Source organism: Sus scrofa, chromosome 11 (assembly GCF_000003025.6).
Source record: "Sus scrofa isolate TJ Tabasco breed Duroc chromosome 11, Sscrofa11.1, whole genome shotgun sequence".
NCBI lineage: Eukaryota > Metazoa > Chordata > Mammalia > Artiodactyla > Suidae > Sus > Sus scrofa.
Window position 1 is genome coordinate 4,632,164 of NC_010453.5, and position 18,305 is coordinate 4,650,468.

Genomic DNA, 18,305 nt, shown 5'->3' on the forward strand with positions numbered 1-18,305 from the left:
CAAAATAGGAAAGCACTTGAAATCAACAATTTACAGTAACAAAATTCAAAAGGTTAAATAAGACACACGAAAAACATCCAACCCAGGGTAACCAAAAACGCCTTCGCCTCCGTCTGTGAGATGAAACCCCCGTCTTCCGCTGCAAGGTTGTTAAAAGACCAAATGGAAACAAGTGAAAACAGTCATTTTCAGGAATATTAAAAGAAATGACTTAAATCTTGGTGGCAAAAAGACTTTAAAAAGCATCCCACTCAAGGTGCAGCTGCTGGAGCAAGACTGGCCGCAGCCCCGACGACACGGGCGTCAAAGGCACTGGGCTGCAAAACCCGGGGACCCTGAGAACACACTGGGGCCCCCCTCACTCCTCTGCTCTAAGTCTGTCCCGGGGGGTGATGAGCCCTAAACGACCCCCCCATGTTATACTTTTAAGAACAGTAAAAGCCCTGAGCCCTGAGAGTCACTGCAGAGCTCGTGCCGCCCTAACCTAGCGGAACTGGACCTGGAAATCCTGTGCGTCCACTGGCTCTGCCCGCGAGGGACAGTGGATCCGAACCCACCGCCCCCCAAGACACGGCGAGGCGGCCGAGCCTCTGCAGGACCTCCTGGCCCCCACTGTCTGAGAGCAAGCCAAGCCCCCTGGGAACCCTCACACGGGGCCACCACCGGACCGGCGAAGCCGAGGTTGAGCTCACGGAGGCCAACTCCTTTGACCGTGTCTTCCATCCCCACTCCTCTCATTCGCCTGCTGCACCTGTTTCCCTCCCCGGCCGGTCTGCCATTCCTTCTGGGAGCTGCTTCTGCTCTCGACCCCCCAGCGAGTCACCTTCAGCATCTCCCTGCTCCCTGCTGCCACCTGTAACGCACCGTCCCTTTTCTGGTACAGAAAACCCACCCTCAAGGGAGAAAGCTCCCAGTCCTGGCCATCCGGACCTCAACCGCACCTTTCTGCCGTCACCTGCCAGCACCCCCACCCGCGGACGGCCTGGTTCATGGTCTCTCCACTCACCCTGAGTCCTGTGCTAACCTGCTCCATGACCCGGCAGCTTCTATCAATGAACGCGAACCCCTAAAAACAAAGAGCCCTCATCTCTCACTTACCGCCCCCCCCCAAACCAGGACACAAATCCAGACCCACCCAGCTCAGGAGGTGGACTGGAAGGAGATTTTGCTGGAGCTGACTGGGGGTCTTGAGCCAAGAGGAAACAAATCGGGGAAATCATGGAAATTCTAGAATGACGGATAATGACAGTGTACCTGAAACAAGCTTGCTTGTTTGTTTTTTGTCTTTTTGCCATTTCTTGGGCCACTCCCACGGCACACAGAGGTTCCCAGGCTAGGGGTCGAATCAGAGCTATAGCCGCCGGCCTACGCCAGAGCCACAGCAACTCGCAACTCGGGATCCGAGCCGCCTCTGCGACCTACACCACAGCTCACAGCAACACCGGATCCCCAACCCACTGAGCAAGGCCAGGGATCGAACCCACAACCTCATGGTTCCTAGTCTGATTCGTTAACCACTGAGCCACGACGGGAACTCCCCAGAACAAGCTTCTATGAAGGCTGCTAAGGGCCTGGTTAAGGTGAGGGTTAAATAAGTCACGGTGGATCCCTACGTGGCGGCTTAATAACCTAAACTCCCTTCTCCCTCCTAAAAAATTGTTTTGGCATATGGACATGTTTCCAAAATAAATACTTTTTTGGTAAAGCAGAAATATGCAAATTTTTTTTTAAAGCTGTAACGTCTTTATTTGGATGTTGTTTTAACACAGAACAATGACTTCACAGTCACAGAAATACCTCAAATGATTTGAATGCTCTGGAAATGAGATGTGAAGTGGATCAGAGAATATGCCATTTTGCGATGACATTTAAAATAGAGTCTAGTTTCTATAAACATAGTATACCTCATATGCCAGAATCCTGCAGAGCCTAAGCTAAGGGCAGCCACTACAAGTTTTAAACACCCACTAAGACCACATAAACGTTGAAATTACACCAACTAAACGGCCACACAACAATCCCTGTATGTTTAATTTCTAAACTCTTGTTTTTTCCCTGGGTTGCTCTCCTCTCTGCTAAGCATAATGGGAAAGGCGGACTTTGAACCTGCTTTGGCAAGGAGTTCCCATCGTGGCTCAGAGGTTAACGAACCCGACTAGCATCCATGAGGACGCAGGTTCCATCCCTGGCCTTGCTCAGCAGGTTAGGGATCCGGTGTTGCTATGAGCTGTGGTGTAGGTTGCAGACCTGGCTTGGATCCCTCGTTGCTGCGGCTCTGACACAGGTCGGTGACGACAGCTCCGATTTGACCCCTAGCCTGGGGACCTCCATATGCCACAGGTGCGGCCCTAAAAAGACAAAAAGTCTAAAGAAAAAAAAAAAAAAAAACTTGCTTTGGCAAATCAAACAAATTCACTCCTTCGACAAATGTTTAGCAAGCACCTACCACGTGCCAGGAACTAGATTAAGTGCTGGGAAGACAAAGGTGAGGAAAAAAACAAATGGCTCCCGACCCCAAGCAACTGACAGTCTAGTGGGAGAGGCAATTTCATTACACGTATAAGACATATATGAGCTATCAAAGTCCTGACACGGCTGCAAGATTATTGACAAAAAAAAAAAAAGAGGAAAAGTGAAATCACCGCCTAAAAGTTAAGTTTTTTTCATAATTCAGAAATAGCTACAGCTTTTCATTATACAAAGTATCTTCCACGCTCTTTGGGGGGAAAAGGATGGATGAATGTGACAAGCTGTTTCCTAGGATCTATTTCAGAGCTGTTACCTGTGAACAACCAGTACTTCCTCACCTGAGGAAGACCCATCGCCAGGATGCTCTTCGGTGTTGTGCCCGTCTCTCTGCACACCACGCCCGTGCAGCCTCCCGAGGGGCAGGGCGGTCCCGGCCGAGCCCCGGCACTCAGATCGGTGCCCGCTGAGCAGCAGATGTGCTGCCATCTCTTGAAGGGGTGAATGAATGAACGGGCCAGCAGACAGCAGGGGTGCAAACAGCTCAGACGACAAGCGAAGAGCAAACACGGCCCCAAAGAGCTGCACACCGCGCACTGCTGAGAGCCCGCGGGTCTGCCCGCCAGGCCTCTCGCTGGGCCATGCTGGCCGTGGAGTTAGGTCGCCAACCCGCGTGTGAGTCTTCCACGCGGGAGAGCCGCGGGCAGGCGGTCACGGTCAACAGCACCTCTGCAGGGGCCTCCCGGCCAGGCCCCAGCCTCTGCTCGCGCTGCCCACGGGCGCCCCTTCCCCCCGCCAGGCCCCCGCGGCCAGTGGACCCTCCGCCGCAGATCAGAGCCCTCCTGGAGCCCCTCAACGGCTTTCAGAAGGACCCCCGAGGTGCCGGCCCGGCCCTGCTTTCTCGCAAACTTGGTCTTCATCGCACGCCGCTCCGGCCACGGTCGTCTTCTCACTGTTCTCGAAACACCCAGGGCAACTGCAATTTCTGCTCTACCTGCCTGGAAGCATTTTGCCTCGGCTCTTCAAACACCTTGCTTCTTACCTCGGGTTTCTCTTTCCCCTCACTCATCAGCTCCCTCATTCTCAACCAGCCTGTCCTGCTTACTCTTCTCATAGCACTGACAGTATTTCATGTAACTGCCTGTCTGTCAGCCCTCTGAAGGCACAGGTTTGTCCTACTGCACTGTCCCCAGGTCCTGCACAGTGCCTGGCACACACCGCAGGGATGACACGCAAAGTCACTAATGCCGTGCCGACACTGCCGGTCAGCAAAGACAGCACACCTGTGGAGCATGTCTTAGCAACTGCGTGTGAGCACGGCGCTGTAGCAGCTGCTGCCACGATTAGGTAACAACATTTTAAAAATAAAAATCCATAATTGAAAGTAAAATCGATTCTTTTCCAAGGGATATTTATCAAAATGATTAATAATATAAAGCTAGAGTGGTTAAAACAGTAGAGCTAATGTCCACTCAGAGTACAGAATGTGAGGTTTTCAACATGAGCCGGAAGGAGACTGATCTAAGATGCACCATCGAACAGCGAAAGCTACTCATACAGGCAACAAACTTAATATTCAGATTTAAAGTAAACCAGCCAGTAAAATCTCAGGAGAGTTATGCAATGGATAACTTATTAAATCTTCTTTGATTTGTATGCTTTCCCTTAATTACTGGGGGGGGGGACAAAAACCCAAAAGCCAAAAATCAAAACACAACAAAAGCCAGCAACATCAAGTAATAAACATGCTTTTCTATTAAATATTGTTTCTGAAGTATAGAAAAATGAAACAAAGCTTATGAAAAGATGGGTTTGGAATATTCATTCTGGAATCGATTTCTTTCAGAAAGTAATTAAGAAGTCTACTGTGTATCAACAGACTCTGCCTAAACACAAAATACTGAGCTATTAAAAAATAAACAGGGAGTTCCCATTGTGGTGTAGCAAAAACGAATCCAACTAGGAACCACGAGGTTTCGGGTTCAATCTCTGGCCTCACTCAGTGGGTTAAGGATTCAGTGCTGCTGTGAGCTGTGGTGTAAGTCACAGCTAAGGCTCAGAGCTGGCGTGACTGTGGTGTAGGCTGGTGGCTACAGCTCTGATTAGACCCCTAGCCTGGGAACCTCCATATGCCATGGGTGCGGCCCTAAAAACAAATATAATAAACAGCAAATTCCCACTATGACTTAACAGTAACGAGGCTGACTAGTATCCATCAGGATGCAGGTTTGATCCCTGGCCTCAATCAGTGGATTAAGGATCGGGTGTTGCTGTGAGCTGTGGTGTAGGTCACAGATGCAGCTCAGATCCCACAGTGCTGTGGCTGTGGCCTAGGTTGGCAGCTGTAGTTCCGATATGACCCCTATCCTGGGAACTTCCGTATGCTAGAGGTGCAGCACTATTAAAAAAAAGTTAAAAAATTAAATTAATAAAATAAACATTGTACAGATATCCCAGGTTTGATAAGCTAACGTGTAAAACTGCAGATATTGAACCACAAAGAACTTTCAAAAGCAGTAACCTGAACTCTGTGTTCAGCTAGAGCATCAACATGAATTAAAAACGTATTGCGGAGTTCCTATCATGGCTCAGTGGTTAACGAACCCGACTAGTATCCATAAGGATGCAGGTTCGATCCCTGGCCTCGCTCAGAGGGTTGAGGATCCAGGGCTCCCATGAGCTGTGGTGTAGGTAGAAGATGTGGGCTCGGATCCTTCGTTGCTGTGGCCGTGGGGTAGGCTGGCAGCTGCAGCTCCAATTCGACCCCTGGCCTAGGAATCTCCATATGCCGTGGACGTGGCCCTAAAAAACAGGCCAAAAAAAAAAAAAAAAAAATTGGGAAAAAAAAAAAAAAAAAAAAACGTATTGCTCACTTAAAGATAACGCCATGGACGGCATGCACCTGCCCCCCAAATCCACAGGCTGAAACCCTAGTCCCCAAGGCGATGTTGTCTAGAGATGGGGCCTCTGGGAGGTCACTGAGTCCTGTGGGCTGAGAACAGTGATCAGATGAGAAGAGCCACGAGAAAGCCTGCTTCTCCCTGTCGTCGCCGAGAGGACCCAGCAGGAGGGTGGCCGTGTGCAATGACCCTGCTGGTGCCTTAACCTGGGACTGGCCACCCTCTAGACCGGGAGGAATAAGTCCTCTATGGTTTAAGCCACCTCGTGTCCGGGATTTTGACCACAGCGGCTCTAACTAAGAGAGAACACGTACAATCCACTATTCAACAAGGTCAAGAAAAACGTCCTGTTACATGGAAAGGGAAACAGTGGGTACTCACATTCTACGTTTCATGTTTCTGACGTGGAACGTTTTCTGAAACACTCATCGCCCCGAAAGGACAGCATGTTCGGTTACCGTGTACAGCTGACCCTTGAACAAGGAGCAGGGACTCCCCACAGAGACCCAATCCCCTGTACCCGTGGTCCCTGGTCCCGGTCCCGCGTCTGTGCTTGTGAGCCAGTGCAGAGGGCGGAGTTCTGCGGGATCTACTAAGGAGCAGACCCCAGACGCCCGGCCCACGCGAGTCAGACCACGCCGTTCAAGGGTCAACTTACACAAACTTTCTGCCAGGACAAACGTTTTTAAGTTTCTTACTAATACGGGCAAAAAGACGTGAATCACTCAGTCCACATTCTAACCGAGTTGTACTTGGCTCTTTTAAAACAGAAGATACTATGCAGGCCCGTAGTTTACATCAGTGTTTAGTTTTAATCAGGGAAACACAACAGAGATGTGTGTTTTGTGAGCAGTTAATCAACTGCTCTATATTTTTATATAGAAAAGGTGAAGAAAATCTTTAACACGGGATCAGATTCAAGAATAATCATCTATGGCCCCACCACTGCAGCGTCTCTGTGCGCTTCAGGAGGTTAGATACGACCCCGCTTAATCATGTGACGATGAACAGGTCAGCGGAGCCGAGGGCAGGACGCCCCACTGGTGTGTTTACCAACCAACCTTAAAGACGTCTCAAGTCATATGTCCGCAGACACCACCGCATTTTTTTTCATTTTTTCAAGTTTTATTGAAGCACAGTTGATTTAAATGTTGTGACCACTTCTGCTGCACAACAGAGTGAGTCAGGGTGTCCGCGTCCAGCTGGCTCGCTCTGTTGTGCAGCAGAAACGGCCAAGCACTGGGATCCCTGTAGCTGACAGCTAACAAACTAAACCACCCCCCGACTTTATTTCTACAGGGGTGGAAATGCCTACATCCAACAGAACGGAACCCAGAACCCTACGTGTCCCCTAGACCCCTCTGAACTCGGGCAGCAGAGCCCAGCGGACGGCTGTGCTCCACCCTCAGGACCAGGACGGAGCCGAGCTCGCCACCGTCTCTGAGCACCAGTGATGCACGTGAAGGGAGGGAGCCGATGTCTAAGGTGCGGGCCGGCCGTGGAAACGGAAGGAAAAGCATCTTAAGAGAAAAGGGAAGTGGGGTGTAATCAGTAACTGTTTAAATTTATTTACTTTTATTTTTTTATTTTTTTGGTCTTTTTGCCTTTTCTAGGGCCGCACCTGAGGCATCTGGAGGTTCCCAGGCTAGGGGTCGAATTGGAGCCATAGGTGCCGGCCTACACCACAGCCCCACGGGATCCGAGCCACGTCTGTGACCTACACCACAGCTCATGGCAACGCCAGATCCTTAACCCACTGAGGGAGGCCAGGGAGTGAACCTGCAACCTCATGGTTCCTAGTCGGATTCGTTAACCACTGCGCCTCAACGGGAACGCCAGTAACTACTTTTAAAGGGAGGAGGACGGGGTAAAACCGCCTACCCTAGGCCGGGACGTTCAGTTTAATTTACTGTTGGCTTTTTCTCGTCCCTGGGGTGTGACTCCTGACGAGTCCCTTAGCGTCTGTTTTTTTCACGCCAAAACGGGGCAGTAACATGCTCCCCAGATCCCGTTACTGTCAGGACCACATGAGGTAACACACACGAAAGCGAGATGAAAGCCACAAATGTACAATAACTGGGCCCCAAACCAAACTTTTCTCGAGAGGAGAAGCCTGGCAGGCCAAACGCGATGCCAGGCTTCCTCGCTTGCTGGCACACAGACCCAGATCTCGGAACAGCGCTCAGCCCTCCCCGAACCGGCACCTCCTCGGACACGGGAAGGCTCCCGCATCCCCGCCCGGCCCCCCGGCCCGCGAGCAACGCGGCACGCAGCCCATTACCATTCTCCTTCCGTAACCGCGTTATGAACTTCTTGGGCGGGATGACCCCAACCTTCTTCTTCTGCGTGGCGATGCTGTGGAAGAGGTCGGCCAGGCACGTGAGGAGGCTCTCCTTCTTCCGGGGCTGGCTCTTGTAGGCGAGAACTTTCTCCCGGAACGGACGGCAGAAATAAAGTGCTTGGAGGACGGAGTTGCAGTAGCAGGTGTTCCCGAACTGGGGTGGAAAAGACACGGTTTGTGAAAAGGGGGAACGCGCAGTCCCGAGAACAAATGCGCACGTGGGTGGCGGAGAGAAGAGCGGGGGGCCTCATGATCCCCGTGAACTGAAACTGCCTCGGCCGCTGCGACATTCAGCGGACGCTCCTGGCATCCGCTTCCGGTCTTGCGGTTACAATGGAAGCAAACACATGCAGTAAGCTTGGCCTTAACGAAAACAGATTCAAGGAACCCGGCAGTTTGGGGCGTTCCTGCCGTGGTGTAGTGGGATGAGGATCCAGTGTTGCTGCAGCTGTGGTGTAGGCGCAGCTGCAGCTGGGATCTGGTCCAGGAACTTCCAAAAGAGAAAGGGGAAAAAGAGAGAAAAGGAAACACACAAAAAACCATACAGTTTAAACCGTGAGAATAGGTAATCTTTAGGATCCTGGAGAATTTTTCTTTTTCAATTCCCATCGTTAGTATCAATTATATACAAAGCACTTGATATACTATATATTTTAAAATATAACTCTCAGAGTTCCTGTTGTGGCTAAACAGTAACGAACCCAACTAGTATCCACGAGGATGTGGGTTCGATCCCTGACCTCACTCAGTGGGTTAAGGATCCGGTGTTGCTGTGAGCTGTGGTGTAGGTTGCAGAGGAAGCTTGGATCTGGTGTGGCTGTGACTGTGGTGTAGGCCGGCAGCTGTAGCTCCGATGAAACCCCTAGCCTGGGATCTTCCATACGCCATGGGTGAGACCCTAAAAGTAAATAAATAAATAAAAATAAATCTAACTCTCAAAAAAATTCTTTCCCACATAAGTGAGGTTTACTGTCAGGTTCCTCAGTGGCATCCAAAAAATGAACAAAAAGGAGAGACAAGGAAAAACAAGACCCTCTGAAACATGAACTGAAAAAGCACCAGTGCCAAAGCATATCCACCAGGGACGCGCTGAAATGGCAGGTCAGACTACTCTTGATCTATGGGAAAGACGTGGACTCAGCTCCTGAGCTCAGTCCTGAACCACAACCTCTGTCTTACTGGCCATGTGACCTGGAGAAGGTCCATACCACTCACGGAGCCTCAACTCCCTGCTCTTTAATAACAGGAGGAAACACTCCTGCCTTACAAAGAAAATAACACATAATTGATAAATATGTTCTGCCTTCATTTTCCCTTACCATCAACAGAAACTGGCTCCCAATGCCAACTAATAAAACACCTAAAAGTCAGTCACTGAAGCTGTGGGGAGCGCCTGGAAATTGTGAAAAAAAGGAATGAGGACGGTTCTCACAGTCCTGCCAGGGACAGGATCCGTAAACATTAACCCTAGAAGGCCACAGAGAGGAGTTCCTGTTGCGGCTCAGCGGAAATGAATCCAACTAGTAACCATGAGGACGCAGGTTTGATTCCTGGCCTCGCTCAGTGGGTTAAGGATCCTGCATTGCTCTGGCTGTGGTGTAGGTTGGTAGCTGTAGCTCCAATTCAAAAAGACGAAAGACAAAAAAAAGAAAAACACTAAAGGCACGCCTTTCTGTAAATCTTAAAGTGTGTCTGCACACGTGCACAAGTTCTCAAGTCCTGTCCACTGAAAAGGCCTCCAGAGCAATAAGTTTCCCACACACACAGGCTGTGGCCTCTAAAAACATTTTTTCCACAAAAAGAACTCGGACAACTTACAGATGTGGCTGCACAAGGTATGCAGACACTGTGCAACGAACGGCGTTAGCCTGGAAGATCTTTTTGTGTGGTTTCGAGAGCCAACTTTTACCAAAGAGAATCACTGCAACGGACAAGAACATCGACTACGTAAAAATTCACAGCCTATGAGTCTCCAAGCGGAGGTGTAAATATATAAAAAAGGAAAGCATCAAAGCTTTACCCTGCCCTTCCTACAGAAACCGTATTTCAGGGGCACTGAAGTTCTTGTTTAGAGAATAACTCCTGCTAATAAACTCAGAGGAAAGAGTTGGAAGCAGTGGGTTAGGCAACAACTATCAACGGATGCTAAAAGCATTAAGTTAAGGGGGCGGGGGCCAGAGCCGAGCCCCCAGGGCACTCATTGAAAATGAACCAAACTTTCACATCTCACGATGTAATGCACCAAGAAGCATGTAGCAATTCCTAAAAAGTTTTCTTGTCTTAAAAAACAAAACAAAATCACTAAACTTTAAGTGTCCAGACCTAGCTACTAATTTATGAGATACTCAGGGAACAGAGGAAGAATACCCCAAAAAAGGAACAGGGGAGTTCCCGCTGTGGTGCAATGGGATCAGTGGTGTCTGGGCAGCGCTGGAACGCAGGTTCCATCCCTGGCCCAGTACAGTGAGTTAAGGCTCCGGTGTTGCTGCAGCCGCAGCTTAGGGTGCAGCGATGGCTCAGATCTGATCCCTAGCCTGCCAACTCCTTATGCTGCAGGGCAGCCAGAAAGGAAGGAAAGAAGGAAGGAAGGAAAGAAAGAAGGAAAAACGAGTAGGACGTGAGAGGCGGTGAAGATTTACGGCATCTATGCTGACAGTGCTAGCTGCAGCCGAGAGCTGACTTCATATAGACAGACGCTTTAAAAGCTTTCCGGAGAAATGCTCGAACAGGTACACACTGATGGGGCATGGCTATCATCGAGCATACACGTAACAGTGACACACTTCAGCGAAGCCTGTCCAGGGACTAAGCACAGCTGCAGAAGACTCTCCGGTTCTTCAGTCTGAACAGCACGAGTAACTGCACTCGTCATGACCAACAAACCACGGCTTTGCAAACCAAGATACAATGCCCGTAATCTGGACGTTTTATTATAGAATCAACACCAGGAAAGTCTGGCAACTTCCATGGAGTCGGTGGAGGAAAACACAAGACAGCATCTCACGGCTTATTAAAAGCATTTATGATCACGACCCCTGACCTGTGAAGGGAAAGGCAGCCCGGAGGACAAGCCCGGGGAGCAGCAACCCGCGGTCCGAGGCCGGGGCCAGCCCCCCACCCCCCGCTCACCTCCGGACCCGGACGGGGCGCACAGGCCGCCCGGCCGCGGATTCTGAGCCTTCTGTTATGTGCTCTTCACTCGCCTGCCTCAATCCCAGCAGGGAAAAATGAAGAGTTGAAACGACTGTTTCTCCGGAATAAGCTAACCCTCAATCTTCTTCGTAACTTGAGCGCTTTTCCTTCTAGTTCCCTGACTTTTAATGGAAACTTTCACTGAGGTTCCTAAACCCGAAACACGTATCCTCCAAAGACAGAGTTTTCCGGCAAAAGACCGGGATGATTTCCTCCACGTTCTTGTCTCTGAAATGCTCAGTTTCTAAAAAATACATTGCTGGGGGGTTAAAACCTACCCTGTGTTTTTTTCAGCTCGTTCTAAAGATCAAAGACATGACCAGGTTTAAAATCGGAGGAAACAAATATTAAAAGCTGCCATCCTTAAGGTATGACCATTGATTTTTCTTTTTTTTTTCTTTTGGTTATGTCCATAGCGTGCAAAAGTTCCCAGGCCAGAGATGGAACCTGAGCCACAGCAGTGACCATGCTGGATCCTTAACCACTAGGCCACCAGGGAACTCAACTGTTGACTGAATACAATGACCTATCCCTGGCTTTCTCTAATGTCTTCTTCTCCAACTATTAAAAAAAAAATTTCCGGAGTTCCCGTCGTGGCGCAGTGGTTAACGAATCCGACTAGGAACCATGAGGTTGCGGGTTCGGTCCCTGCCCTTGCTCAGTGGGTTAACGATCTGGCGTTGCCGTGAGCTGTGGTGTAGGTTGCAGACACGGCTCGGATCACGCGTTGCTGTGGCTCTGGCGTAGGCCGGTGGCTACAGCTCCGATTGGACCCCTAGCCTGGGAACCTCCATATGCCGCGGGAGCGGCCCAAGAAATAGCAACAACAACAACAAAAGATAAAAGACAAAAAGACAAAAAAAAAAAAAAAAAAAAAATTTCCCCCCATCAGTAAGATCATTTTTGGAGTTCCCCTTGTGGCTCAGTGGGTTAAGAACCTGACATAAGGTCTGTGAGGATGCAGGTTCAATCCTTGACCTCACTCAGTGGGTTAAGGATCCGGAATTGCTGCCAGCTGCAGCGTAGGTCACAGGTGCAGCTCGGATCTGAGTCAGATGTGGCACTGCTGTTGCTGTGGTGGTGGCATAGGCCAGCAGTTGCCGCTCAAATTCAACCCCCAGCCCAGAAAGTTCCATATGCCACAGGTGCAGACTTAAAAAGAAAAAAAGAAGAAAAAAAAAGATTTTCAGCACATATCCCTAATATACACAATGTGTTTAGAAATAATAGATGTACTACATTGTGTATGTTAAAAATATAACAAATGTGGAGCTCCTGTTGTAGCTGAGATGTAACAGACCTGACGAGCATCCATGAGGATGCGGGTTCAACCTCTGACCTCGCTCAGTGTATTAAGGATCTGATGTTGCCATGAGCTGTGCTGTAGGCCACAGACACAGCTCAGATCTGGCACTGCTGTGGCTGCGGTGTAGGCCGGCAGCCATTGCTCCAATTCAGCCCCTGGGCTGGGGACTTCCATACCCTGCATGTGCACCCCTAAAAAGCAAAAAAAAAAATACATACATACATACACACACACACACACACACACACACACAAAACGAATGTGGAGTTCTCTTGCGGCAGAGAAGGGTAAGGATCTAACATTGCCACTGCTGGGTTGCTGCTGTGGCACAGGTTCCATCCCTGGCCTGGGAATTTCCTATGCCATGAGCACAGCCAAAAAAATTTAAAAATGTACAAATGTAAGTAAGATAAACACGTGAATTATTAACGTTGCACGAGAGCAATGAGACTGGGTTTTGTTTTGTTTTTTGTCAACTGTGGGTTATAGATTTGAATGCAGTGATTTGACAGTTCAATTATTTGGATATCTAGTTTCCATGGCTATCAGAGCTGAAAGGGTACCTTCACAGAGATACACACGTGGGCCCAAGGGGAGAAGCAGCTCCTCGACAGACTTTACGTCCTACAAGATGGTATTAAATTTTCAATGTCATCTGCCAAGTTTGTCTCAATTCACTTAAGTAATTGCCTGTCTTTCTAGCAGCAAAGCGTGGCAACTAAGCACAGAGGATCTGAAACTACGCAGGTTCAAGTGCAATCTGCTATCTGACCCTGGGAAGTTACCAAGCCACCGTTCATCAGTCTCCTCCCCGGTAAAGGAGGTTTGCAACAGCACCCGCCTCTAAGACGCCGTAAAGAACTAAATGAATAATCTGCATGGAGAACTCAGCATAGTTCAAAGTACCTCACCACTACAGTTTTTTGGGGGTTTTTCTTGTCTTTTTTGCTATTTCTTTGGGCCGCTCCCACGGCATATGGAGGTTCCCAGGCTAGGGGTTGAATGAGCTACAGTTGTCAGCCTACACCACAGCCACAGCAACACGAGATCCGAGCTGCATCTGCAAGCTACACCACAGCCATAGCAACGCCAGAATCAAGTCACATCTGCCACCTACACCACAGCTCATGGCAATACCGGATCCTTAACCCACTAAGCAAGGCCAGGGATCGAACCTGTGTCCTCATGGATATTAGTCAGGTTCATTACCACTGAGCCACAAAGGTAACTCCCCTATGCAATTATTTGAGCCACTCGTCCCTTTTGAAGAATTAGATTAGCTGAAATGAAATCACACAGTTTCTGAATCTACACTTCAGTCGTAAGAGAACACAACAGCACAGAGAGTAAGAGGGACAACTGTGGGTAAAAGAGAACCACCTTCCACAGACAGAGTGTGAGCGCCAGTGTCATCAATTTATTAAGAATTAGATAAAAATAAACATGAAAAATGCTAATTTTTTCCTCCCAATGAATCAGTTTACATATTTCATTTGGAGACTCTGGTTTTAACACCATTATGTCAAGAGCACCATGTTTTAAAATGTTTAAATGCGCCACTGTCCCCATGCTGGCTGGCAATGGCACCTGTCCTGTGGAACAGCCCCCTCTGGGTGCCCCCCCAGCCACCATGTCTCGCTCAGTGGCCCTGTTTCACATAACATGACACCACCTGCCTCTGCCCACTGGGATCCCTGCTGCCAGGGGACCTAAACCAAAGGCTAGTGGGCCATCTTCAGTCCTAGAGCCTCACCCCACGGCCTTCCCTCCTCCTGCGAGAGGGCGGCCACAAGGCCTCCTGCAGGCCCTGGGCACTTGATCCAATCTGGCCAGAGACATCTGCCTAATCAACTTTATAATCTACAAATGGAAAGAAACATTCATTTTTATGTCGTTCCTTCCTCCGTAACTGCCTCCGTTCCCTGAATCCAGAGTTCCAACTAATGACTTACCAGCAATTCAGGCTAAAAGGCCTTTGATGAGACGGTCTAGCCTCACAAAGAGATTTATGAAGCTCAACCTACCTGTGTTTGAGGGCCTAGTGTGTCAGAAAATTCATATAAAATCACACAATAAAGTGATGAAAAAAGACTATTAACAATGGAGAGACTGCATAAAAGTCAGAAAGAGACGGCACTAGTTCAAGTCAGCCCCTGCTATCACCTTTGCGCGGTAAGTACTCAGGAGCTGTGAGAGAGAAAGGAAAAAGGCAGGAATTCCCATCGTGGCTCAGTGGTTAACGAATCCAACTAGGAACCACGAGGTTGCAGGTTCGATCCCTGGCTCAGTGGTTAACGAATCCACGAGGTTGCAGGTTCGATCCCTGGCCTTGCTCAGTGGGTTAAGGATCCGGTGTTGCCATGGGCTATGGTGTGGGCTGCAGACATGGCTCGGATCCCAAGTTGCTTGTGGCCATGGCGCAGGCCGGTGGCTACAGCTCCAATTAAATCCCTAGCCTGGGAACTTCCATATGCCGCAGGAGCAGCCCTAAAAAAAGGCAGAAAGAAAAAAAAAAGAAAGAAAGAAAGGAAAAGGCAGTCTGGCCTATCAGATTAGGGCAATCTGTTTTCAAAGCATCCCGCTGACAGTGTAAACAGCTGACAGGTAGCTCACTGGGGTATTTCAGAGCAGGAGAAAGCTGCCCAAGGCTCCTGTGCCTCAAGAGGGCTTGGATCCGCGACACAGCAGGGCTCCCCCTCCCCGACTTCGTCATCAGCACCAGAATCCCCAAGAGTTAAGGCAACAGGCACCACCTGCTCCACGTAAGACGCCAGTTATAATGGCATGTTAGTTATTTTCTCATTAAGAGTAAACATTTCAGCCTCTCCATTTTGCATCTAACTTCTTTGCAGATGGCCCCAGAACAAGTAAAACAACATCCTAGGTAAAGTCATTTGAGTCCTATAGTATTTCTTCTGCTGTTGTTTTTAATTTAAAATAACATCGGTATTTACCATTAAGAATAAACTGCCATAAAAGCTATCATTTGTGAAAATACTCTTCCAAGATAAAAATAGCTACAACTGAAAATAGTGGAAAAGAGGCTGTTATGAACCAACCAAGTGAAGCGTAAGCACTTCACTGAATTTCTGCTAAGGTTAACTTAAACTGTGTCTATTTTCCTTCTCTCCATGAAAAAAGAAGTCTCCTGTGCTATCTGCCCAAGTACATGCACTACTTCCCAAAAGCAAGTGCTATTGGGTGATTCTACCACTTACTGGTTGCAAAAAGGGAACAAATTGAGCAAATCTAATGGGAACTCTTTTCAGTATCAGCCTTTTGTGAAGAGCAGTGAAAATGAACCTGGAAACGCACACCTAGCTAAGAACAGGCTGATGAGAAGAAACCGGGTGCCTCCCTTTAACAGGCTCCGAGGGTCAGGAAAGATGAACCACCGAGTTCTTAGAGCATCTACACCCCATGCTGCCTAAAACACTAACTACAAGGCAGGCAGGCAGAGAGATGGGCGGAAACGTTAAAACGCTCATCTCTGCATTAATGAAGCCACCCTCCCCAACCCCTCAAGGCTCCAACCTTAATGTTTAAGAGACTTTATAAAGAGTGTGATAACTCCACAAATAAAAAAGGGGGAAGGAAATGAGAGAGCAGCGTGAAGATAATTTAAGAGCTGAAAATAGGACGCAAGGGAAGACAGTTAAAGGTACAGAACACAGCTGCCAAGCAGCCCGAGCGCCCAGGTCCCAGAGACAGGTCATCCCTGCACTAGCTCTGCTGCAGCCACTCTGACCACCAACTCATCGCTGAGTGTAATTCCAGGCGCTCCTCGGTCTCACAGCCGGCGTCCTGGCCACCTCACAGATCTCCATTCTTGACCAGGATGACCAGGCACCGAGAAAGCACCTACAGCGGAAAGTTCTGTTTTCCTTGGTTTTACTGGATCTCAGTTCCTCAGCTTTAGGGAGAAACATAAATTCTAGCTTCTGCATTTAAATTGATGCCTACGGAGTAATAAAAATGATACCTTCTTAGAAACTTTATTTTTGAACACCATCAACACTGCTATGTGGACACTGATGTTATTTTTAATTAAAAACAACAGCAGAAAAAATATGATAGAACTCCTACGATTTTATCTAGGATGTTGTTGACTTGTTCTGAGGCCATGTGCACACAAGTTAGGTGCCAAATGGAGACTGAGATGTTTCTGCTGGAGAAGGTCAAGGCCAGACAGCCGTCCGTGTACACGACCCTGCTGTCTGTCCTCAAGAAAACGGGTTCTTCTGGGATCCGAACGACGGGCACCCCTTACCTCAGTTCCAGACACAAAGCAGCTTTGGAATCTGAACCAAATACTGGTGACACCGAAGAGATGGAAGAAACGGGGGTTCTGCCACCCCCAGCACTGAAACGAGGCTTTTTTCCACTAGACAACTGTCTGTGAGCACAAACATTTCAGATGTCACAAGTGGAGGCCAGACTTCTCGATAAAGGAGATTAAATATATTCCTTTAACTCTCTTCCCTGTGAAACCCCAATAAAATGATGGTAATACAAGAGATTAGGCAAAAACTCAAAAGGCCACAGAAAACCACCGCTGACTACAGTTATCAGCGAACTTACAGGAAATAGAAGCCCAAAGGCCTCTAGAGACAAATGGAAACAATAGACTCGCGGCTACAGGGTCAGGGACTTTTTCCGTGGGCTGCGAGGGACATCTGAGAACACGAGTCTGGGTGTGCGGCCTTATGAGAATCATTTCAATCCCGGCACTTAGGCTTCCTTTCTTTTTTTTTTTTTTTTTTTTTTTCGTCTTTTGAAGGCTGCACCCTCAGCATACGGAGGTTCCCAGGCTAGGGGTCAGATCAGAGCCACAGCCACCAGCCTACACCACAGCCACAGCCACACCAGACCCGAGCCGTGTCTGCCACCTACACCACAGCTCTCGGCAACACCTGATCCTTAACCCACTGAGCAAGGCCAGGGATTGAACCTGAGTCCTCATGGATGCTAGTGGGGTTCACTAACCGCTGAGCCACGACGGCAACTCCAATTTACGCTTTCTTTCAGCTGCAGGTTTAGTGTCCACAGAAAATGACTAGGACACTCCAGGTCTGAGACTTCAGGACAGCAGTGAGGCACCACACAGGAAGCAAGACTAAATAAACACAGAATGAAGCCACCCTCGACTGGCGCAGGAGGGCTCCTCCCCGCAGAAAATAAACAGCCCAGAGAAGTGGCTCTAGCTACTGAATGGGGTGGGGCTGCAGGAGGAAGGCACTGGCCACGGGTCACTCTAGGGCAAAAGGAGAGCCCCGCCCCACACAAGACGCGCAAAGCCCCAATCCTCCTTTGAGATTTCACTGTTACAGGTGAATAAAACTTGAGGAAAGCTTCAGATAGTAGAGACAGTAAAGTTTAAAACAGAGGAGCTTCCTGGTGGCTCAGTGGGTTAAGGATCATTGTCACTGCTGTGGCACAGGTGTGATCCCTGGCTAGAACTTCTGCATGCCACAGGTGCAGCCAAAAGAAAAAGAAACTTGAAGGTCTCAGAAACAATCAAATATCCTGAGAAAAATAGCAGAAAATATTGCCTCCATTAAACAAGATTAAAAAAAAGTAACATTCTAAGAAACACAAAGTGCAATGAGCTGGACAAAGAAGTGGAAAATACAGTTTAAAATGCAGAGTACAGCTGATGATCAACAATGGGAGGAAAAATAATCAGTCTAAGTGTTTCAGTATGTTTTAATATGCAACCAACCATATTAAAAAAACAGAACAGAGAAATTACATTGACCGGAAGAAAACTCTCCCAATAATAGTATGAGAAATGTTCTAGAAATAAGGAAATAAAAGATCATCGGTCTGAATGGGTCCATCAACACCCAACACAATGACGGGGTGGGGGTGGCAAGATCCATACAAAGGTTCCAGAACACTGTGGATATGGAGTTCCCGTTGTGGCTCAGAGGGAACAAACCCGACTAGTATCCAGGAGGATGCGGGTTCAATCCCTGGCCTCACTCAGTGGGTTAAGGAACTGGTGTTGCAGTGACCTGCAGTGTAGATCGCAGATGCGGCTCGGATCCTGCACGCTTGTGGCTGTGGTACAGGCCAGCAGCTGTGTAGCTTCAATTCC

General features: G+C 48.7%; 1 protein-coding gene across 1 annotated transcript in view; it reads right to left on the minus strand.

Moving 5' to 3' along the window:
- USP12 (ubiquitin specific peptidase 12) overlaps positions 1-18,305 on the minus strand; it is a 77,518-nt gene that overhangs the window by 19,890 nt on the left and 39,323 nt on the right. Inside the window, exon 3 of the mRNA XM_021065513.1 lies at positions 7,648-7,861. Coding sequence (XP_020921172.1) covers positions 7,648-7,861 — 214 coding nt within the window. The remainder of the gene's footprint in view (positions 1-7,647; positions 7,862-18,305) is intronic.